This window comes from Barbatula barbatula (genome assembly GCF_947034865.1).
Source record: "Barbatula barbatula genome assembly, chromosome: 3".
Taxonomy (NCBI): domain Eukaryota; kingdom Metazoa; phylum Chordata; class Actinopteri; order Cypriniformes; family Nemacheilidae; genus Barbatula; species Barbatula barbatula.
The window spans coordinates 14,487,286-14,511,439 of record NC_136764.1 but is presented as its reverse complement, the minus strand read 5'-3'; the positions used below and the strand labels follow the sequence as shown (position 1 = coordinate 14,511,439).

The window sequence follows — 24,154 nt, the reverse complement described above, 5'->3', positions numbered from 1 at the left end:
ACAGTTGGGCCTATTTTGGTTTCATTAAGTTGAAATAAGTTGATAAATACGTCCCAGCACTGATAACACATTCGCATGCAAGCAAAGTTTTCCATAACATGTCTTTAACATGCCATCTGGAGTTCAAGGAATTGACATGTCTTTCAGCACGGTGACAAAAGTTTATTTAAAGAGACAGTTTAATTAAAAACTCAAAATTCTTTCTTAATTTCATTCGGCTTCATGTTGTTGCCAACTTGTATGCTCATTATCTTCCTTGTGTACTGTAAACACGAAAGTGATAGGAATGATAGCCCACAGCACCATTTCTGACACTTTATGGATAAGTGTACAGTAGCAGTGAATGGTAACCAGGGTCGTCAGTTGCTATTTCTGCATATCTTATTGCTCTTTTTGTCGTGCGAGTTTGGAAAATCATTCGGCTAAAAATAATAATAAATGATTACAGGATAGATTGTATTTATTTGATTGATTACATTTACATATATATATTTATTAACCTAATTTATCCATCTTTTTGTGACTGTCAGGAAAGTTTTGACAGTAAAATACATTTTGTTGTCATTTTGTTGTTTATGTGTCAGAAATGGTTCACACCTAAATGCAAATTGTATTTGTATTCATTTACCATCATGGAATTCCAAGCCTGTACAAAAGAGATATTTTGCTAAATGTATATCTTCTATAAGCTTTACAGGACTTTTCCATATTTTAACGCGTGCTCGTAAATTGGCATCATTGGCATAATTCTTTAGCTGACTAAAATCTCTTTTTCTTGCTTTTATTTTGAAATGTGGCACCGGACGTTTGTTCTAGATTCGCGTGGGTTGCGCAATAGAGGACAGATTGCGTGTCAAAGAGCCGAAGAATAAATGTAGGTATCATAATCACTTTGTCTCATTCTGTAACTAGACTACAGTATCATCTCTGTCGACGTTTGTGAAAATTTTATTAATTGGTTTAAAAACTGCCAACCGTTGAGTGACATACAAAATAACAAACGTAGATGTTTTCACAGTTGTTGATAATCAAGAGTGGGTCGTCCGTTTAACATCACCTTTTATCTCTAATGATTTAAATGATTGAAGCTTGTGGATATTATATTTTGGATTACCAATAATAAGACGATTGCATATTGATGTGTATAATTCTGAGATTTTAGGGTTATGTGATCACGAAAGACAAAGAATGTTTCTGTCTCAGACTGTAAATCCCTAATATGATATTATGAATGGATGCTTTTGGCATTTTTCCACGTGGGTCTTTCTACGCAATTGAATCTATAACGTGATGTTTACTTCCTCAGGCTGTACTGGTGATTTGATGAGAATGAACTGTAGTTGATATTCATCCAGAGGGATTATGGCATCATGATGGAGGACATGGCACACATGTCCATGAAGGTGGCTGCCTTACGTTTTGTGGACCTACCTCTGTCTGTCTATTGCTCTCTCCCACAGGTATGTCGTTAATATATCGATAAAATGCATGGTTGTTAAAGTCTAGAAAGCTGTCTGTGAAGAGATATTACAATATAAATTACTAAGAAACATTGCATTTTATTCTATAATACATGCACGTCAGTATAGCTCTTTGGAAATCATGTACATTAATAAAGAAGGTAATAATGTTAAGGTTATGTTGTTATAACATTCTTTTGGCCGTTTCGGAACATTTACACAATAAATCTATTCTGTTCTTTTGTTGGATACATCATCCATGCCCTCATGAAACTGTTAGAGTAATCTGTGTTAGATGTGGTGTCATCTGTGTTTCGGATAAACCGAGTATTAACACGATACACATTCCTTTTGACACAACACACATTCCAGTGCCAGCCTTAGAAAAGCTGTGCCACTTGTGGATAGCCATGATTTGTACCACAGCCAGCATGCCTTATTAAGCTGCTAATAATAGACATAGATACGTGTGCTACACTGTGTTGTTTTGAAAGTTCCTTTAGTGGTTGTATTGGAATAGTGTATTTTTGTCTATTAAGGAGGTCATATCACATCACATATTAAACATTTTGTTTAAATCTGCAGTTCTTATGCGACATTAAAAATTAAAGCAATGGTTCACCTTCAAAAGGAAAATTCTGTCATTATTTACTCGCCCACTTCAAACCTATGACTTTCTTCTGCAGAACGCAGAAGAATATATTTAAAACAATGTTTGTAGCAGAAAACCATTGGTCCCCATTGACTTGCATTGGTTTTGTGTGCATGCAATGGAAGTCAATGGGGACCAACATTCTTCAAAATATCATCTTTTGTGTTTTGCAGAAGAAAGAAAATCACACAGGTTTAAAAAAGAATGAGGACAGAATTTTGAAGATGAACTATTACTTTAATGTTTATGGAGCATCATTGATCCCTAACTTGATTTTTACTCTTGGTGTGAAGAGGCCTTTAACCCCCATCGTGGGTTTTCAGAAGTCCTTGATTTGCCTTTGGTAGTTTGAGCCTAATCGGTAGATCAAATCGCTCAAGCCACTCCCCACACTTCCAGGCAAATGCCAACCAGTCCTCTTCAGTCATCTAATCCTTGCTGTCACTCTGTCTGACTCTCTCACTCGCTGCCTGTCTCACACTGATCTATGTGTGTGGCTACAGCTGAATGTTGATCCTGAGTTTAGCGTTGCCTTATGTCTCTGCATTCCCTCTCATATCAGGTGAGTCTAAGCGCCGGCACCAAGAAGCTGTTTGCGGCCACTGCGTTTGGTGCCGTCTCTCTTATCTTCCTCGCCCGGCGCTTCAGAAGGAGAAAGGGCAGAAAAAGAGCCGGTTTGCCTGTAGAACAAGAGAAGTTTGAGATCATCACCATCCCCCTGGCAAGAGGTAATAAAAACACAATATAAATGTGATGTAATCTGCTGCTTCCACCACTGTTTGCCTGTTTTTGTGACGGCAACAGCTGGTGTTCTTATCATTATGTATTGCTCTTTGTGTGCGCGAATGTACAAATCACTACTACACAATCAGTTGAAAATATAATAAATACACACAGCCACAGAAAAAATTAAGAGACCATTTCAAATATTCATTTAATCAGCATTTGTAGATGAATTGTGGCCATTCCAGTCTCTGTTGAATTTTGACAAAAAACTCAAACCTCAATAGTGACAAAGTCACAGCAATGTGAAAGACTGACAGCATGACAAGAAACAGGAAAACTGTGTTATTACATCATTTTTGTTTTACTTTTTATAAGTATAGGTACAAATATTATTGTTGTTTAGCTCAAAAGTGTCTTCTATCTTTGCATTTGAGGTCTGAAACATACAGACAATCTTTTCTGTTATTTTGACCTGTTTCACCAGTTTTCATTTTCTGCAAATACATTTTATTTTAAATTGTGGAAAATATTGTTTGTATTTCACAGAACAATTTTTTACCTTAACACTACCTATAAATAGTAAATACCAAAAAGCTGAAAATGGTCTTTGAAATTGTCTTGGTATATACAAGCGAAGAAAGAAATTCAAGAAAATGTAATGATAAATGATGTTATGGTTACATAGAAATAATGCTTAAAAATATGAGACCGCATACTTTTCCAGAGCTTTGTAATACACTGATGTGTCTGTCTTCCACCTTTTCTTGTAGAGATTGGCAGCAGAGGTCAAAATCTGCCTTTTAACTCGGAACACTGTTCCTCTTGTAATGTTGAGCCCAATGACAGTCTGTACAGCAAGTTCTCGGGCTCCCTGCACAGTCTGCCCTCAGTAAGCCACTTTTTATTGTCTTCTACTTTGGTCGAGGGGTGTAATGTCTCTATGACTAATGCAGATGTGCTGGTTTGGTATTAGTGAACCACTGAGGTGTTGAATTGTCACATTTTCTTTCAGGTGAGGAGCAGACATTCCTCCGGCAGCTGCACCTGTGCAAACAGCCTCAGCTGCTGGGACGAGACAGGAGATGATGGTGACGTCTGCAACCTGCTCAGCATCCCCGTCACCACTCCAGAGAATCTCTACCTGATGGGTAAGAACAAGTACATAGTAAAATTCACCCCATATGCAAATGTTTTTGGTTCAGATGAAAATATGGCAATGTTTAAAGTCAAGAAGAGTGTCCTGTGCCATGCTAAGTTGGGCATGTTGCTAGGCAATTCCACTGGTAAAATACATTTATTTCAATTTTTTCTGAACATTTTATGAGCATATTAAATTCTGAAAAAAAACATCTTCCGTATTAAATGTACACATTGAAAAGATGTTCAATTAGGGAGCTGTTAACCCATGTGACGCTGGTTCTGGTGGCACAGGTATGGAGCTCTTCGAGGAGGCCCTGCAGCGCTGGGAGCAGGCGTTAACCTTCCGCAGCAGACAAGGGGAGGATGAGGCGACCTTTGTGGCGGTCAAACTGGGTGCTGGAGATGCCATTGCAGAAGAAAGCATGGAGGTATTATGCTCCTCAAACTAAGTTTGTGCGAACAACCTCACAGCTATAGGTTCCATAAAGCACCCAAACTGATTAAATGTATACGTTGAATGCACCAAAATGTATAAATGTATTACTCGCTAAGCTTTGAGCAGCTAGATGTATGTAGAATATTATTGTGGCTCTTTAGCTCCTCCAGGATATTTGCCAGTTTTTGGATCATTTACAGAGCAAATAATTCATAATCATAGAAATGTGAATGCTAATGCAGTTGCAAGAGCCGTCTAGGTCTCAGGATGGGCTCGACAGATAATAAACTGTGAAGTAATCTCTGAAGCATTTGACAGGTTTTGAGTTACACATCACTTATCGCTTCCGTCTCTTAAATGGATCACATTGAAAATAAATTAGGGCCAGGTAAATGAGCAAAGGACACTGCGTCTCCATGAACCACTACAACCAATTTTCTGCTTTCCTGTAGCTCAGTGGTAAGAGCATTGTGTTAACAATGCAAGGTTGTGGGTTTGATCCCAGGGGATTGTAAAATGTATAGAATAATGCAATGTAAGTCGCTTTGGATAAAAGCGTCTGCCAAATGCCTAAATGTAAATGTAAATTTGATACGGTGTTGAGACACTGTCAAGCAAAGATCTTTTTTATGTAAAAATCTGATACAACACACATCACACTACAATGTGAATTTCTGTAAAGAAAAAATGACTGAATATTTTTGTTACTTTTTATTAGAACATCATTGGTACAGATTTCGTTCATAAGCTGGAGTCCCTGCTACAGAGAGCCTATCGGCTGCAGGAGGAGTTCGGGGGAACACTGGGATTGACTGAACCCTCAACACATCTCAGTAATGGTGAGTTAACTGACTTCTTTCTGTTTAATTCAGCTAAAGATAACAATGATAACAGTTTCATATGATGATAGTGGTGCACGTTGCACATCTAAATAAAGTCACTTAAGAATCAAGACTCTGCTCATGTTCTGTATCTAAATAAAGATGCTGGTAATGGCCCAAAGTTCTTTCCATTTTACATGTTGACCTCTTATCCACTCTCCGGCTCACATTGCTTTTCCACATTTTATTTATACCAATATTACACAATACAGACACATACTATTATTACTCTTGAATTAGGGCTGTGCAATATGGACAAAAGGAATATTGCAATTGCGATTTTATTTGCGATTTTGGTAATTGTTTTACTGTTTCAAGCATGTACCATTCTAAATGTACCAGAAGTGCATAACAAAACATTCCACAATGGAATATCATAGTATACAGGAATACAATTTTTAATAAATGTCTTTAAAACAGACAACATAAAATAAATTCTGGTTAACTTACCTAAATTCCTAAAATAAACTTGTCACAAAAGTGTGATCTTCTGGAAAGTATGCTGTTTGCAAGCATCGACTTTTCATTTCAAAGTTGTCTTTAATATAAAGCACCGTTAAGCTCATATACGGCTCCATCGTTCTGTTGAACCACATATCTGTGGTCTTGGCGTATTTACCTGCTTAAGTTCGCATTCAATGCCTGCCTATGCAGTTCTCATACATTTCGGGAATAACAACTTGTGTGAAATGAGTGCGCGAGTGCAGCTGGTATATTTCGTCGAGTGTTTTTTATTAATCTTCGTAAACCGTCTTTTCTGACGCTGTATGCAGGCATCACGTCTTTGCAAATGTGATAAATGATCGCTTTGGTAATTTCTTTGTGGTGTTTTGATCCTTTCTCATAAGGCGTTACGCCTCCAAGTGCTTGAACGATGGATACTTGTTCCGCCTGGCTTTGTTGTGTGCTTTTGTTAGGCTCGACAGACTTTGTTGACATGCATTGATCATATAGTTTTTAATGCCGCTGTTTTAAGTGTTGAAACAGGTTTGTTGTATTGCCCCGTTTCGTTGCAATAATCATTTCACAGATCTTGCAGATTACCTTGCTCTCTGACACATCTTCTCTCCTAAATCCAAAAGACTCCCATACGACTGATGTTGAATTTCTTTTTGGCAGCAAATCATTTTTATTCTGACCTGTATCCATATTTTATATCGATTCCTCCCGTTCGCCTATTCTGTTCTTGTCCCTCTCAGCTTTTTTCGTATTTTGCACAGTTCGCAGAGTGAGCTCTGATAGGTTAACATCTTAAACATGCGCACAACACAGTTTTGGTATTCTGAGATATAAATGAATTAATAAAATCGCAGCTTTGTGCGCTTTAGAAATTGCATGTGCTCAAATCGCAATTCTTTTGCGATTAATTGCACAGCCCTATCTTGAATGTGTCTGTTACTTTCTTGTGTACAATGTCAGTGTTTTTTGTCGGTTGCTCACTCATATAAGACCAGACACAAAGGTTCATTCTAATCTTCTATTTCCTCTGGCAGACAAACACACAGATCTGTCTGTGAGAGAGAACCTGGAAGACATATGTCTTAGAGACTCGATCAGTATCGCCTCTACGGATTCCTTCGTGTCTGCTGCAGAGGTGAGAGAGAAAGGAACTCTTTTGTCACAGTCAGTTTGAGTAGTGTGTGACGCAAGCCAAATATTCCCAAGGCTCTTGGAGACACTTGATAGGTTGAACCTTTCGAAGCCAAGTGCACACCATAAGACTGAAGTCACTGACACTCTGTTTACTGCGCACACTAGCAAGATAGCCTATATCAGCTATTTGCCATGTAAAAGTAAAATCTTTACACAGTACATTTTCCTGTCCTTAGCTTTTTTCTCATTGGTTGTAGACAGACATGTGCATAAGGGTGAGATTGGCTGTGGCTCAGGGCTGAACGGAAGCAGTCTGCTTCAATCACTCTCGGCACTTAAAACTTACGGGAAAGAGCAGATTTTATCTGACATCTCTTCAACGTGAGAAAATAGTTGTGCGGAAGAAGTAGGTCAGGACTAAAAACAAACCCCATGATAACTTCTAATAATAGTTTGGACCTCTCAGTCAGGGGGTGTAGCTCTCAGGAGAACAAGTGAGGATGCGTCTCCTTATTTTAAAACTTATTTAGGACAGCATCACGTTATCTGTATTAACATTCTGTATTTAAAAAGCATTTTCCTTTGGTTTCCTTTACTGCTATTATAACAGTAATCTTTCCATGTGCCAGATCATGTTGACATTTCTCTGTATTTGTAAGGGGGTAAATCTTACAAGGTGACCCGAAAAACCTCGTGATTTTATGAGAAAGAACGTTTATGTAGCAAGTAACTTTGTTTCCGTAAACACCCAAATTCATAATCTTACTGCACTTGTAAGAAAATCGTCTAAAAATAAATAGTATTTATATAAATAGTATCTATTTATAAAAAGCTTTTATTGTATCTGGCTTGTAATTTACACTGAATCATAATAGAAAAATGTAGTTTCTAATGTTTGGCTCTTCACCTTCTTTGTTTGTTGCTGTGTTACAGTTATCTGAGCACAGAGAGATGAGGAGTGCTCACGCGCTGGTTTCACTGTGTCATTACCCCCTCTATGAGGAGGCTCTTCAGATGGCTGAAGAGGGGAGGATCTCCTGTCGAGTGCTGCGGTGAGTCAAGGATGTTAGGTTTGGAAACATGCTTTGATCGGTGCCATTACATATTGATGCTTTTAAAATTAATAGTTGCTCAATTGTACAGAATGGTCATTACAAATACAGCAAATGTATAAATAATGTCACAAAGATCATTTTGCCAGGTATTTTTTGCCTAGGGGGCAATGTACACCAAGGATGAACCCTTTCAAATGGAACGCAGCTTTCAAGTTTTGGATTGAAAAAGTACTTCCAAGTACACAATATATCGTTCCAGCCCTAAAAATGGTCGCTTAATGATTGTTTTCTTCAAAAACAGAACTGAGATGCTTGAATGTCTTGGGGACACTGACTTCCTGGCAAAGCTGCATTGTGTACGGCAGGCGTGTCAGGTAATGGCACTCCTTCAAAAGGCCTACATTTAGCATTTTTAATCAAATTCACATTTGTGTAGATTTGTTTTTTTTCTTCAAAAAAACAGTTTTGGATTTAAAGTCGGCATGAAACTGAAAAAGCGGTTGTCTTTTTTTTTGGTATCGTGACATATATCCGAGTGAAACGACTTCTGAAATGAGGAAAAAAAATGTAGGGCAGGACTTGATTTCATCCACCAACAAATGAGTGAATCGTTAAAAGGTGAAAGAATTGAACGGCAGTTTGCAATCTGTCAGTCATCTCAGCCCCACCCTCGCACCATTCCTTGTGACCAGAAATGAGGGGAGGAGCAGGGCTTAATTTGTGCCGGAACAAGCCAGATCCGGCACCTCATTTGGCAGATACCTATCCTCCTCAAGCTCTAATGGAAAATGTGATTGAAAGATGATTAAATATTAAACGTTATACATGGAAACCTCCACCTGCACCCACAGGTGTAATTTAAGTTTATCGTTAAACTTTTAAATTCTACATGTGTTAAGGGTGGTGTTGTTTTTGTTTACATGCACAAATAATCACAACATCATCATTTTGATAAACTGTTTCCATCACTTTAACGCATATTTGAACTAAGTCATGCAAATTCAAGATAAAATCCCCTTACAATTCTTTAATTATTCTGAGATTATCTTTGTATGTCTGTTTCCATTTAAGGCTTTTTTTGTGCACATTTTCTAAACAGCCTAATATTTAGATAGGAAACCCCCCAGGGATTGCATATTCCGTTTCTTCTCCCCACCCCACTAATTTGCTGGATCCGCCCCCTTATTCCGGCACCTCGGAATTGCAAATTAAACTCTGGGAAGGAGGTTCACGATTTATTGAAGATTGCAAGCGTATATTAAAGGTGGGGTATCCGATATCTCTTAGCCGTTGTTGATGTTCAAATCACCCAAAAAAAGTACCCCTACCCCATCTTTCGCTTTCGTCAGCGCTGATTACCATACTGTGCACCTTACTGCTGATTGGCTACAGGGTTATTTTAGTACTCGGCCCGACTTTGTCTAAACAATCGTAATTCGGAAATCGAACACCACACCTTTAATTTAAAAAAAACTATAATGATGGATAAATAATTTATAAAACAAATACCACTGTGTATTTAATTTCATGCCAACTTTAATCTTGCCTAAAGCTGCATATGTGTAGTTCACAAATATAAAAAAGTTACAACACCATATATTATTTTATATGATTAATATTGATATTTATAATATAATAGAGATTTATCTTCATTGTCTTCACCATAAGACACTTCTACACATTTATTTGTGAACTACCCACATAAACATTTAAGTTTATTGTATTCAGTTCTTTCTGAATATTCATTATAGTTTGCTGGCTAATGCTATTTGCTCATGGTTTTCACGTCTTATTGATTACAATTAAATTGGGGTGTGTTGAAAACAGTTTGGTGCTTACCCTGCACTTTGTTTCTCAATGTAGGTCATTTTATGCGAACGGGCAACTAGAGCATTTCTGGCTGACACAGGAAAGAAGATATTGTCTTCAATAATAGTCAAAGCAAGGAAGGTTAGTGATCTGTTTTCTGTCAAAATGTTTTTGTAGAGATCGCCCGAGTTGTCAATTATATGATGTTTTATTAACAAAGTTCGGGAGGAACCTAAGCATATAAATCAGCCGGATGTTCCATCAGCAGCAATCACCTATCAGCCGAGCACGCAATCTCTACTTAATTATCTAGGCTGGTTCACCATCAGCAATCACCGTATCTACCCTATCAGCTCCAGCAAGCTCTATCATAAATAGACAAACAATCTTACCTGATGCATCTTGCCAGATAAGCATCGTTAAGTTTCGCCACTATGTCAGAGTCTCCCGTGGTCTCCAAAGTAGCAAACGTTCCAGATCCTTCGGTGCCATCATGCGCACCCCAGCTTTCCAGCTCCGGGTCGGATTATAAGGACTATTCCCAAGCTTCGCCGCTCTGAGCGGCGTGCATCTAAGAGGAAGGGTTCGTAATCGCTCCCACCGGCACGATCTCCACCTCATTCACCGGCGTCATCATACGCCTCTGCGCTCCCCAAGATATCTGCATGCAGCAAGTGGACGATCCAGAGCCTTCGTCTGGCCCTTGCCAACGCGGACGTCCCATTCGGCAGGCGGATGTCGAAACTAGAGCTCTACACCCTCTACGTGTCGTCCCAGGTCGACGTCCCCTCGATGAGGTTGGCACGATCGGCTGCCAATAACAAGCCAGGCTCGGCTCGGGGTCCCGTCCTTTCCAGGCTCGGGCAATCTACCTCCGCGGCTCGGCATGGCCTCCCTCACCATGGATAGATCCGGCGAGCTCGGAGCCCACTCCCTGCACAACACGCCAAATACGCATAACCTTCATTTCCATGCTTTACCATCTATCCCAATAAGGAGCTGTTTATCGACGAGGCCGAACTCGTGAAATGACATGTGTTGTGTGGTTTGCAGAGCCCAAACAGATTTGAGGAGGTGTTTGAAGAAATGATCTGCTTTCTGGAGCAAACTGATCACTGGGAGAACACAGAATTTGAGCTTTCTGCAAGAGGGGTGAGAGAATGTTTTGCATCATGTCTGGGAAAACTATTATAAACCGAAATACATTCTGCTGTGCACAGTGATGTTTATGATTATTACAACGTGTGATTGTCACACTCTGTATTTGTCAGGTAAAGCATCTGAACTTTTATGACATGGTTCTTGACTTCATCCTCATGGATTCATTTGAAGATCTTGAGAATCCACCAATATCTATACAGAATGTGGTTCACAATCGTTGGCTCAACAGCTCTTTCAAAGAAACAGTATGTACTGAATCCATAACCGTTAGTTTGGCAATTTATTTCAGTTGATTTGAGACACAAATATTAAAGGCTTTATGCTGTATTCAGGCAGTTGCGTCAAGTTGCTGGTCTGTTCTGAAGCAGAAGAGACAACATATGAAGGTATTGCATGCAGGATGTCAGTTTGGCTTGAAGTGTGTTTAACATACATGCATCCTCTTATGAATTATTTCAGATCATGTGTGAATCCAGACTAAAAATATTTGAGATCTTTTCAAATGCCAAATGTTATGTATTTTATATATATATGTATTTTGTGTTTAGGTGAAAGATGGCTTTATTGCACATTTCTATGCAGTCTGTGAACACATTAGTCCAGTCTTGGCTTGGGGGTTCCTGGGCCCTAAAAGTTCCCTACATGATTTCTGCTGTTTCTTTAAGGTAACACATCACCTGTTTTTCCAAAATCTCAGATGACATGCATACATTCAGAACTAACTGATGCATTTTGTACAGTAAAATAAGAGATGCTGGCAAAAACACTAAATTCACATCATCTGCATGCAAATTGTGGTAGTACACTTCACAAGACATCAAATCAGGACTACGGGAAGTCTCGCTTTGGGTGATTCTCACGAAATTGTGGTTTCATGATGTTAAACAATTTTTAACAAGGTACGGCATGTTTAAAGGCATTCATTTAAAAACTTTCACTGACAGAGTAACAAAAAAATAGTACAGAAAAAGGCCTTAACTCTCATTACCGTAACCATTTAAAACTGTCGTGGCATGTTTTGCTAAAACAAAGCTAGCTATGATGCCTTATTATGGCATGTTTAATAAACACTTGATACAACAATCAATTATATTTTAATAGAATATTTTGTGTAAAATGTGGAAAACTGTCTGTATCAGTAATGAAAGGAAAAACCATGTACACAGGGTGATAAGAGAAAATGAAATTAACTCCATAAATGTGTGTTTAATCTTTAATAAATCTTATTGAGGAAAATAACAATATCAGTCCTGGGTACTTCTTTCTTCCACTATTTCTTAATGTTAATTAAACATGAATATTCTGTCAGTAATTTAAGAACTTCTATTAGAACACCAATATTGTTTTTGCAATGCTTTGTCCTTAAAAATAGTCACTTACCAAAATTATCCTTTTTTCCTATAGGAGCAGGTGCTGTTCTTCCTGAAGGACATCTTTGACCTGGAGAAAGTACGTTACTCCAGTTTGGAGACCTTGTCTGAGGATATCCTGCACTTGTTACACAGACGCTCTGAGCTGCTTCTCGCTTACCTGGGTACCGAGTCACTCTGTCACCCCAACAGTTGTGTCAACACACCTCTGCACCTGGTCCCCAGTGCTATGCTAGAGGCTCAGGTCCAGTGAGCCATTGCCCGTCTTCCAAACCCTCCATGTGTTGTAACTTATGTGGATATTCATTGTATTCCACCTCTGGATTCAGCGGATTACTGAGTCTTTGAAAGTTTCTGGGTGTAGATCACAGTGTCCTTCATTAGTGCCATATTTAAAATGTTGGAAAAGGGGAAAGTGTGATTTTTTTTTATACACCTCTTGAGGTATAGATAGCTAGTTTAAATTTTGACCTTGTTTTAAATTATTTGGAGCCTGTGAAGGTTTTGAGATTTGAAAGCTTTATAAGATTTTGTCACAAGTAGACGGTTTTTGAGAGATTTCACACTGTAGGCCACTTGCTAGTCTCCATCTGATAAAAGCTTTTCCTGAACAAACTGACCGCTACAATAATGGCCATGAAAGGATTTTTGTGTTTATATTATATCACATTGGAATGCCATGTACACTGGTTGCTTCCCAAAAATGAAAGAGTTTGTCTTTCTCAAGTTGCCCCAAATCTGTATAAATGTCTGATATTTGGAAGAATGTTAGCAATTTTCAGTTCTGGGACCCTTGTACAATTAATGTTCTCTTTCTCAGTTGGAGACAAAATTAGATATTTTGAATTTAGGAGGGCAATGTAATTTTTCCTGCTATGGTTAAAAATGTCCCAGAATTGCCAGTATTTTCTTCCAAATATCAGATATATTCAGCATTACACAGTAAAAACCGTGAATCTTAATTTTATTTTTGGGTGAGGTGTTTCTTTAATGTCATTACATATCAAGACATTCATATTTTGTTGTCCAAAACTATACAAAATATTTTTTTATCGCCATTACTGTTGATTTTACCACTGACAATGTTGTAACAAAATATCTATCTAAAAAAATAAAGATTACATTTTCAGTGATTACAATTTTATTGGTGACAACCTTCAACATTTCAGACCAACAGTTCTCAGCAAAAAAAGCACAAGTAGATTCAACACCTTTAACAGTTCATGATAGCATTTGTGTTTTACCTCAAAGGCATGCTCCAAATTTCTCAGCTAGCCTCCGATTTTCTCTTCGTTTTTAAGACCCCCACGAATTCTGTTGTGAACAATTTGCTCAAAAGGAAAGCACATCTTGCATGCATACAAGATATGCAGCAATGGACAAACTAGGTTCAAAGAAACTCTCCGATTAAGCGCCAAACTGGCAGAAAAAAGTACTCAAAAGAAAAGAAAAACAATTCCTGGTCATGGTCCAACTGTATAGCATTGATGCACATAAAGTCCCTACACTTATCAACAAAAGGCAAAGCATGTACTAAGAGAACATTTCAGAGAACCAATCATATATTTCAACAGGTCATCAGAACAGCATCGGGCTAAACTCACAGAAACATTTGACTTGCAATTGACAGATTCCTCATGATATCATTTTATTTTACCTTATAATTGGAGCCCTCGAACAGTCTACGTTCAGCGGAGGGACAGACTCAAAGGAATCCTCCTTACGGACAAACTAGCTCGGGACCTGATTCTACGAACTACCCCTGCAGCGTCTTCAACACTGTGAGTGAGAATGAAGGCAGCAATGTGGGACAAACATTAGCACTACAGAGGGGCAGCAATACAGCTTCAAGACCATTGAAACATGAGCATACATACAGTATACGTCAGTTTTATCAGATCATTCATAAGGCGGGACTATAGATTGCATCTGCATGCAGTGTTTTAACAATAAGGCAGATGAAACGATTACTATAGAATAGCACTCTAAACACAATGTTTTAACCTCGAGCAGACAATTAACATATTCACAGTTCATGTATAAAATACATAAAGATGCTAATCTGCATTATGTAGTCATCAGGAGAGGAAAAACATTGTTTTATGCCATGCAATTCATTTGTACAGAAGCAGCATACTTCCAGACTTAAATGCTAAATTTCATGACATTCCTGTTTACTACAAGAAAAACGACTGAGGTCATTTGCTGCTTTTCATCGGGTAAATGCATTAAACTATGTCACAGGTTCAATCGCTTTGATTTCTTAGGATACTCTTACCTGTGTTATTGCTGCAGAACCTAAGGTGCAAGGTCAGGGATGACACTGCAAAATTAAACATCACGCTGCTCATTGTGCCACTAATGAACATATCAAATCACTTGCATTGAATCTGACAGCCTTAAAACCACATTAATACTAACATGAGCCCATTTGCTGAAGGTCAAGCGCTATGCAGTAGAAAAACACTTAGCAAATCACAATTTTAACGTCCTGACTTTTGCCCTGACTTTAACACACAGTGGTATATTTCAGTTTAGCATGGAAAAAGTCTTAAGAGACTAAAACAGTGACAACATGGCAATATCTCCATATGCAAATATATCACAAACAGCTGTTATGGTACAAATAACAGTCCAATGTGAAAAAGGGTCAAGTCAAAGGCTCAAGAGAGAAATGCAAATCAAAAATGACAACCCTCACATACTTACCCAAAAAGGGCAACATTGAGATTTTTTAAAAACAGTGTTTCAGTTGGTCAAAGACAATGCATTGACAGCAAAACAGAAACTGGGCCATACAAGTCATGTACATGTTGTACTTACAAGCGGAGAGCTCTTTTCACTGGTGTGGAAGGCCAAAGTCTCCAAAAACCTACAGGGCCTATACTGGAGGAATGCTAACAGACAATTTGCAGACAAAAAAAAGTCCTTTAGCATTTAAGCTTTTTAATCGTATCAAAACGTTTCGAAATGCCAGCAGTTATATAAATATATACACAAATTATGGATTTAAAACATTTCAAATGTGGGATGGGGACAAGTCGTTTTGCAAAGCATGACTTAAACAGAACACTTGGCTTGCCCTGTAAAAAAGCAGCAAACTTGGAGAACACAAACTACAATACTTGCAACATGTTTGCAGTCACAATATCAAAGAACAGTTTGGAAAAACGCATACTTTCTTACCGCTTTCCTAACTTGCCTGTGAGGGAGGAAATGGCGCTCATTAACAGTGCACACTACCTCAAACCAGATGAAATACAGCACAATAATAATGAGCAACACTACAGCACTCCAGAGTTATTGCATGTGTCACATACCTTGCCAACACCAAGTCACCTTGCCTTAGATAACCTGTCTATTCCTACATTCACAGCAATGACCAGTAAAAATGCAGTATAAAAACAAAAGCATCCATTTTTCAAGCAAATTATGAAATCAAGTTCATGATTTAAAATAGACCAGGAATCAAAATAAAAACCAGCATAGACAGTTGAAGAGAGACTAATAAAAAAAACAACAGGAGAGCAAAATATCCATTCAGTAAATATGGTCGGAGAGATATTCATGCCTTTAAGCATACTGCAACCCCCACCCTCCCCAAAACAGGAAATAAATTCACAAAATGTTCCCCACCTTTGCACCCACTTACCAACACAGGAGGTTTCATTTTGTTTTATTGCAAAACACAACAGGCATATCATATTAAAACTGAGATGATTTACATGGAAATGACTATAGTTTAGTCTACATAATGATACAAGAGGTACAGGAGCTGGAATGACCAATATTACCTGACTAAAAACAAACCGTTCATTTACAAGAGTGGCAAAACAAAAAGGAAAATATATACTTGACTGTGGAGCCGGTCTGCGATCTAGTTTAAACACTCAAACCAATGAAATTAAGATCTTCATCATGGCGTCTGCATCCAAACATTTAACAAAGGTTTTTTCTGACAATGTAGCATTTACTTTATGTCCACTTCACATTACTGGCCCTGTGCAGAAGAAATACATAAGAAATACACAACACGTTAAGAGCAGAAACATTTATGCCACACCCTCCCAAAATAAAAAAAATAGATAAAAGGCTGTTTGAGGAGGAAAGAGCTTGGTTAAATGTTGCTGTGATGACTCTGCGGGAAACCTGCTAAACCTGTGGAAGCAAATGTTACAACAAAAATGGAGGGTACATGCACATCTATAAAAAAGGAGAGAAAAAAAAGAGATGGATTTTTTAATGGCCGTGTACCTGCTGAGCCTGGGGTGCAGCTCCAGGGGCCCCTTGGCCATAGTATGCTGCCTGCTGTCGGTAGTACTCTGCCCATGCTGCACTGTAATCTGGCTGACCTCCCGGCTGGGACGCCGCTGGTGTTGCAGCCGCCTGAGGAGCCGCTTGACCTGAGATGAAACGCAAAATCATTAAGAAACTGATCTTTTTGTTTCTGCTTAAAGCTACGATTGTAAGTAGGGGAACGACCCCGACCATTCTGCCTCAGGATGGCAGGGCAGAAACCCACTGCTTTACTCTAGGGCAGCAAAGTATACAGCAGCTCTACTGCAGAGGACTGTGAAGGTAGTGTGCTTGCCCAAAATATACATTAAACTCAATTTCAATCTCTCACCTTGTTTCTTATAGTATTCTTCCCATGCCTTTGTGTAGTCCTGCTGAGGCTGTCCTTGACCTGAACAAACAATATTAAACAGTTTTAATAAAACATGCTACTGAACCACTTTGTGACAACTGTGTTAAGAAAATGCAACTAAACTTAATCTACCACTCACATTCATTAAAACCCAAATTTAACCATTAACTTGCAAAAACATAAGTTTATACTGTCATATATTATTATTATACTATATTTTAATATGCAATTAGCATAGAAATAGACAATTATAAAAAAGCATATATTTATCCATTAAGAAAACATGTATTTGCAACCAAATGAGAAGTACGATCTTATTAGTTTTGTTTCACTTGTGTTCAACCTATTCTGCCTGTTAAAACACTAAAGCTCTAAACACCAGGGTTTTACACCACAAAGCCTCACAAGTCTCCAGATATCAGGTATTCAAACCCTGCTGCTATATGAACCCTGACAAAATAAGCTGATGCTACATTTTGCAAAATCTTTATACCCATTTTTTTGTAATATTCCTCCCAGGCCTCGGTGTAATCTGCCTGTCCACTTTGACCTGGAGCTTGCGGGTCACCTGTTAAAAATTGTACAATTTGAGAAATTGAGAAAAATTCTTTCAAAAGCTTCAGAAAGTCCTCCACCTGGCTAGGTGGTGCACTTTACACAAACTGGTTGAGCGTCTCAAATCTACACTGTCCTTGAATGCTTGTTGAATAGGGCTATCTGCGATCATCCGATAAAGCTTATTAGAAAAGCAACATTGTCATGGCTACACTGAGAGGCTACTAGGTCTACACTGAAGGTTGTGGGACACTTCTGTGGATTGCAGGCGCAAATGTACCTTGTCCGTTGGTTTGGGTTGTGCCTGGGGCACCTGTGGTGGGTGTCATGGGGCCCTGAGGCTGCTGCTGGTACTGAGAATAATAGGCTGCCCATGCAGCGGCATTAGCGTCAGCCGCTGCTTTGTCTGCAGAACAAACAGCAGGTTTAGCCCGTTCAGTGTTTCCTTCACATGACAGAACTTGAAATTAATGTACTAGCCATAGTTAAGGCAGGGCTGTACAGTGCGACATATGTCGCATGTGCTACAAATAAATCAGTCTGTGCGAAGAATACATTTCCCAGTGTAGCACGTGTGTGTTACAGTTTGGCAAGTGCATTAGACAGAGCTGCGTATTTGTGTGAAGTGCGTTTGTCATTGTGCTTGTCTGTGTGTGATGTTAATCAATGGCTCACAGCTATTTTACATCATTTTAGTCTATTTTGCATTTGAAACTTGTTTTCCGGCTGCATTGAGTCCATATAACTACTGCAGATGCGGACACGGAATCCTGCTGTTTACATATGTCATCTGGATGTTCTTCATGTCTGAGCTGAACTTTGAACATACTACACGGGTGACAGTAGACATGTCTGCAGCTAACTGTATTAGGACATGAACTTCGTCTCTAGAGTTTCTTTCAAGGTTATTTTACAAGCATAACGCATTTCACAGTTTGAGTAGAGCTACAGTCAAAGTAAAAGCCCTGTTAACCTGAACAATTAAAAATAATCTGTAGTATTTGCTATATGCTATAGATGTAGTGACTTTGTAGTAAATTGATAAACTGTTGTATACTAAGATTTAAAAGTATAGTATCTAGGACTTTTACTGCAGTTTACTACAATAAATACTATAGTATTGTATACTACAGTATTTTTAAGTGGACAAATATACTGGTACAGTACAGAGCTTAGAAAAATTTACCAAATTCACATACAGATAGATTAATTAGTTTACATAAATGAATGTCATTTGTCAGCTACCGGTCTGTTAGTAAGATAAACGGCACTTGTTTTTTCTTAAAGATGACAACAGAGTTGTTTACTTATGCCACAACTATTTTACGTGAGCTAAAAATTTTAAACATCTGTGCAAAGAAACTAACGTACAATCCTGAAAGGAAAGAGCACTTACTGGGATCTGGCTGTCCTTGTTGCCAGTGGGGGTATCCATTGCCCCAGCCTTGAGGCTGGTATGGTGCTGGAGGACCACTGAGGATAAGAAAAATGACATTGTTTTGATGAAAAGAGACATTTTAAAACAATTATACGAATAGAATGTTGGAAGAATCTTCTTACTGTGGTCCAGGAGGGCCCTGGCCATAAGGTCCAGGGTTGTAGGGGCCCATGGGTGCAGGAGGTCCAGGTGGCCCAGGTGGACCATGAGAAGGACCTCCATGTGGCCCATGAGGGCCTCCCATAGGGCTAACAGGACCCTATGAAAAAAACAATTAGCAATTTTACTTCAATGTCTCATAACTAGAGAACACGAGGAGGATTTCACACCTACGGTGTTTTAACAAGGTAAAATTCAGCACTCACCCCAATTTTCTCCTCAACCAGCTGCCTGGCGTAATCGATCTGTTGAGGTGAGCCCCGAACTGTGAACATCTTTATATTTGGGTCTGCATTAGGTGGAGAGTTTCTTTGGAGCTCTATTCTGGCGCCTGACTGCTGACTAATGCTTTTAATGGTTTCACCCCCTAGAGAAAAAAACATTTGGATGGCCCAAAATAAATTGACTGTTTCTATTTCACAAAGAAACGTGTTTTTGAACGTTAAATTATCAACAACTTACCTTTGCCGATAATTAGCCCTGTCTTCACAGTAGGGACCGTGAAGTTGAATTCCTGCAGGCCTCCAGGGGGACCCATGTTCCAGTTTCCCTGTCCACGGCCTCGTCCTCTGCCTCCGTGTCCTGGAGGCCCTCCAGTCTGCACACTCCTCAGCAGATCAGTTATGATGTCTGCTGCGTGCTGTGCTCTATCTTGAGGCCCCATGATCTGAGCTATTCTCTCTGGCGTGGTGCCATCATCTGAAATAAAGATCACATATTACTATTAGTGGTGCAAAACCAAACTGACCTTTTATATGAACAAATGCATCGATTCCATTTAGCTTGTATACATAGAGCATATTATATACCTGGTTTGAACTGAATCCTCACACCGGTGTCGTTTTGAATCTTCTTGATCATTTCACCATTCCTGCCAATCACAATTCCTACTGCAAACCTTGGTACAGGGACCTAAAGTAACAGAAAGAACTATCATGTTCAACCATTTCCGTTCAAAACTATTGACATGAATAATTTCAAAAAATGATATTTACTTTATGAACTTCGTATACTTACATCCAGACTGTCTCCTCCACCAGCTCTAGAACCATACTCTCCCCGCTGATCCCGGAAACCTTGATCTCTGATCAGGTCCATCACCATCTCTTTAGCTTGCTGAAAACACATGTGCAAGTTTAATACATTTAAATATATTAATTCAACCGAAATGTAAAGTGACTGTAGCTTTAATGCACTCACCTGAACTTTAAAAGGATCTCCAGAGATCCGGAGCGGTTTATCAGCACCTGTGTTTTGAGGCCCGTCTTGAATCATGACCATTTTGACTCCAGCGCGTTCCTATTTAAAAATTGTATTTGGAGGTTAATTACACTTAAAGAATTTGAATGAAATGCAAGATTATTCATTACAATCTCACCTGCAACTGTTTGATTGTTTCTCCTCCCTTTCCGATGACAAGGCCTGCTTTGGAAGAGGGGATCATTATCTCCTGAACGGACATCCCTGGTCCATCATTGTGGTGGAATGCCGGGGATGGTCTGCCTTTGTCTACAATCTCTGACAGTAAACTCTTTGCAGCTCTGTTAGGGTAAACAAAAGCTTTTTACATTTCTTATAACACTACACTCATCTCAACCATGCAACACTTTGGAGCACTTTTAATAGGACGGTGTGTTGAGATACTCACTGGATAGCATCAGGTGAGCCTGTTAACATCACTGACCTCTCCGGCATGCCACCACTGTCTGTTGATTGAAAGAAAATAGGGCATTTTTTAATACATATTGATGCTCTAAACAGCCAAGAAACCCTGTCACATATGGGGATGGTGCTTTAATTTTGACTTACCTGGAGCAATCTGTATTTTACACCCAGAGTCCTGTTGAATTCTTGATATCTGTTCTCCTCCTCTTCCAATGACTAAGAAATGTTGCAAGATATTTTAGTGAGTTTTGTGCAAGTCATCCAAAACACTTAAATTAAATGAATCACTTAACAACATCAAAGGGATACTTCACCCAAAAATTCTGTCATTTACTCACCTTCCTATTCGTTTCAAATTCTGTTTCTTCAAAATGTATTTTGTGTTTAACAGAACAAAAAGTATCAAGTAATTTTTCCTACTCGAAGGTGAGTAAATGACAGAAGTATCACTTAGTTATTAGTTAACTTACTGAAGCCAACCATGCCATCAGGAACCTTATAGTCTTCTGATAGAGTCCTGGACATAGACATGCTATGTTAATTAGAAGAAAGCACAAATCAGGGTGTCAACAGATATAAGCAAGTAAATTAAAGACATTTTAATGCCACTTTATATTAAATTAAAGACCAAACATACACATTCTAAAACATATTTCATATATACAGCCGCTGAAAATTTAGAACACAGATTCCTTTCAGTTTTTCTGCATAGTTTTTTTCACTGTGAACGAAGGAAAATAAACAGATTCATCATTTCTAAAAAACAAACAAAAAATCTAGTAATTTTGCCATTTTTATTGTAACAAAACTATTAAATGTTTGTTTTTCTTTTATTTCACCTCATTTATTTACTCAGCCAAGGCCATCTGAGATGAGACATGTTTTCTTGAGTGGAACCAAAAAGAAGATTGTTTGGCAAGTTTTCAACCCTCTTTGCTTCATATAATGCTTCAGACTGTAGTTTCTGCCAGAGTCACTCAACACTCCCTTTCTGCAGGTGGCGCTAAACGCACCAAACAATGGTATGCAATCCACCACCAAACAAGAGGATTGTGATTGGGACTGGTACAGAGGCTGTACAATATGGCAAATATGATTTAAAATGACGTTTTTTTTTTGGAATTTTGTGCTTTAGGAACTGAGACAGGTGGAGTCCATAGACTCCCATTATATGAGGCAAAGAGGGCTGCGGATTTACCAAAAAATCTTTATGGTTATTTTTCGGATTAACAGACACAATGAAAAAATACAAAAGCACAGAAAGAATATAAAATAATAAGTGAAAGGACAAACATTTTAAGCACGCTCTTTTAAACTTTTTATAAATAGTTATATAAAAATATATCTTGAATAGATTTTTAATTGAATCGTGACCCCAAGAACCGATATGAATAGAATCGTGAGGTACCAAAAGATTCCCAACACTAACGATGTATATGTGACCTAGTCTAAGAAAACCAGGCTTAAGTCTCTTAAACCAATTATGAATCCAATTTTATTTCAAGAATTAATTTCACTATTTCAATCATTGATTTGGCCTAACTCAGTCAATATTAAGACACACATACATATATACATATATGTAACGTAAAGAACATTTTCTAAAAATATATCCTTGAATATATAAGATGATTTTATGCAGAAAACATCAAATCACAAAAAATACTTTAGATGGGTTTTCACAGACTGGGTGTTTTACTCTGCAATATCAAGCGGCTGTACACTTTCCATTACTTCCTATCTAAACAAAGTGGAAAAGAAAGTGTAATCTGCTGGAGGCCTTTCGCATGCTTATTGCTTCCCTCCTCGCCTGTGCGATTCCACCAGCTCGATGCTTAAAACATCTCTGACAAACAGCACAGTTGCATCGGTGACATTTCTTGGCAAAGGTTTTAACTACCACGAGAACTCGCCATTTTTATGAAACTTGCATTTAAACTAGCTAGGATGTTGTAAACTATCTGTAATCCACCCTGTGTTCCGTGAACTCAGTTCTCTTTTATGATGCAATAACTATCACTGGGATAACAAAAAATCTGTTCAATGGTTTTAATCAGGCATTTGGTCAGTCTGAGATTTTTCTTTTGGCCGAAATGTGACAAAAATATTTAAGACCCATAGAACATGAATTTAATACTTTTAAAGGCCTTATATTAGGAAAACTTTAGTTAAGACGTTTAGGACTTTAAGGACCCGCGTCACCCTGACAAATGAACACATGCTTAATTATAAAAGGTGATTTTTACCTTGGTGGACCACCCATTCCTCCCATCACAGCAGAAAAAGCTGAAATAAAAATTAAAGACATATTTGCTGTTTAAATAAAAACTGCAACAGTAGTTTCTCAGGTTTTTAGTACTGTCTGTAAATCGGAGACAATGCTTACGGTCACTTGGTGGAACTTTTTTTGTTTCTGGTTGATCTAAAGAAAGGATACACATTTTTTAAACTATTTTCAACCAAGCCTACAAAATGATAGAATTTTTTCCAAACGTAATCTCGTTTCAAAAATAAAAGTGTCCTTACCATGGTACTCACCAGCATCCTCAAGGGGTCTCTTCTGTCCCCCATATCCAAACTCATTTGTAGCTGTAGGGGTAGTTTCACCTCCTATTTTTGCCGCTATCTAAAAGTATACAAAGAAACCGTTGAAAGGCTTTACGGCCGTTAAAAGGCCCGAAATAGCATTTGTGTTGTCCGCAAAACTAGGTCACCAGTACCCGTGTAGTCTTTAAAAGAAATATATTTAGTTGCCCTTCAGATATTTCTAGCTAATGTTATGCGTTATGTGGGCTAATAGTTTCACGCATTTGTTGAGGATTCGGTAAATGATATTAACGGCGCTTGTGAGCGAGTTATCTGCTAGATTAGTAACGTTATTCTCTTAAAGTGCAGTTTATATTACATATTTCTTCAAATGAGTGTTACACGAGTAATGAGTACAAACTATATTTCATATACCAGCCAGCATGTTGTAATAAAACAGAAAAAAACAGCCACAGCAGAAACCTCTTTGTTGAGACGCGTCGAGGCCTCAAATTAGCACGTTAGCTAAACGGGCTCGTTACGGCTTACATATACTTTGCCGTTCAAAAATTCGAAAAGCGAAACATTATGGGACTCATTCGGCATACTTACTTGTCTGGCCCTCTGAAGGGCGTCTTTAAAAGCATCGTTCATCCCTCCGCCAGCGTTAGATGACGGTGGAGCCACGCTGGAGTAGTCAGCCATATCTGTAAATCAGTCGTCTTGAACAAGGAAGATGGCCGTTACCCGCGAGAGTGATGAAGAGAACTGACTGCCCCCGTGTCTCGAGCCTGATCCCTTTTCCGCCCTTACGCTTAGAGCGGAAATGAGATAAAAGCTCCCCCCCTCCCCTTAATCAACAAGATTAATCAAACCGTAG

General features: G+C 38.6%; 2 protein-coding genes and 1 long non-coding RNA gene across 24 annotated transcripts; 1 reads left to right on the top strand and 2 right to left on the bottom strand.

Moving 5' to 3' along the window:
• Window positions 1-798: 798 nt before the first annotated feature.
• miga1 (mitoguardin 1) lies at window positions 799-13,422 on the top strand. Of its 2 annotated transcripts, none has more exons than XM_079453156.1 (16): window positions 799-874; window positions 1,307-1,460; window positions 2,675-2,840; window positions 3,609-3,727; window positions 3,851-3,986; window positions 4,270-4,406; window positions 5,133-5,253; window positions 6,789-6,889; window positions 7,822-7,940; window positions 8,245-8,317; window positions 9,807-9,893; window positions 10,806-10,904; window positions 11,024-11,158; window positions 11,246-11,299; window positions 11,462-11,578; window positions 12,318-13,422. In XM_079453156.1, the coding sequence occupies exons 2-16, from the start codon at window positions 1,371-1,373 to the stop codon at window positions 12,534-12,536; spliced, it is 1,773 nt and encodes a 590-aa protein (XP_079309282.1). In that variant the 5' UTR covers window positions 799-874; window positions 1,307-1,370; the 3' UTR covers window positions 12,537-13,422. The 2 variants fall into 2 exon arrangements, with proteins under 2 accessions (XP_079309282.1, XP_079309283.1); XM_079453157.1 differs by lacking the exon at window positions 12,318-13,422 and adding an exon at window positions 11,654-12,145.
• On the bottom strand, window positions 10,759-12,566 carry LOC306892225. Its single transcript, XR_013786443.1, has 3 exons — window positions 12,444-12,566; window positions 12,294-12,353; window positions 10,759-10,893 (listed from the first exon to the last, which is right to left on the bottom strand). It is a non-coding gene; the product is annotated as an uncharacterized lncRNA (long non-coding RNA).
• A 1,786-nt stretch (window positions 13,423-15,208) lies between the features above and the next one.
• fubp1 (far upstream element (FUSE) binding protein 1) lies at window positions 15,209-24,120 on the bottom strand. 21 transcript variants are annotated; one of them, XM_079453142.1, is made up of 20 exons: window positions 23,887-24,119; window positions 23,275-23,374; window positions 23,135-23,170; window positions 22,995-23,034; window positions 21,219-21,280; window positions 20,893-20,964; window positions 20,732-20,789; window positions 20,462-20,624; window positions 20,284-20,382; window positions 20,101-20,199; window positions 19,893-19,995; window positions 19,546-19,782; window positions 19,290-19,450; window positions 19,047-19,183; window positions 18,883-18,959; window positions 17,767-17,892; window positions 17,425-17,499; window positions 16,911-16,970; window positions 16,538-16,686; window positions 15,209-16,283 (listed from the first exon to the last, which is right to left on the bottom strand). In XM_079453142.1, exons 1-20 carry the CDS (start codon window positions 23,977-23,979, stop codon window positions 16,275-16,277), a joined length of 1,956 nt encoding a protein of 651 aa, XP_079309268.1. In that variant the 5' UTR covers window positions 23,980-24,119; the 3' UTR covers window positions 15,209-16,274. The 21 variants fall into 21 exon arrangements, with proteins under 21 accessions (XP_079309268.1, XP_079309274.1, XP_079309273.1 ...); XM_079453148.1 differs by having other exon boundaries at window positions 21,219-21,265; XM_079453147.1 differs by having other exon boundaries at window positions 23,287-23,374; window positions 23,887-24,083.
• Window positions 24,121-24,154: the final 34 nt, after the last annotated feature.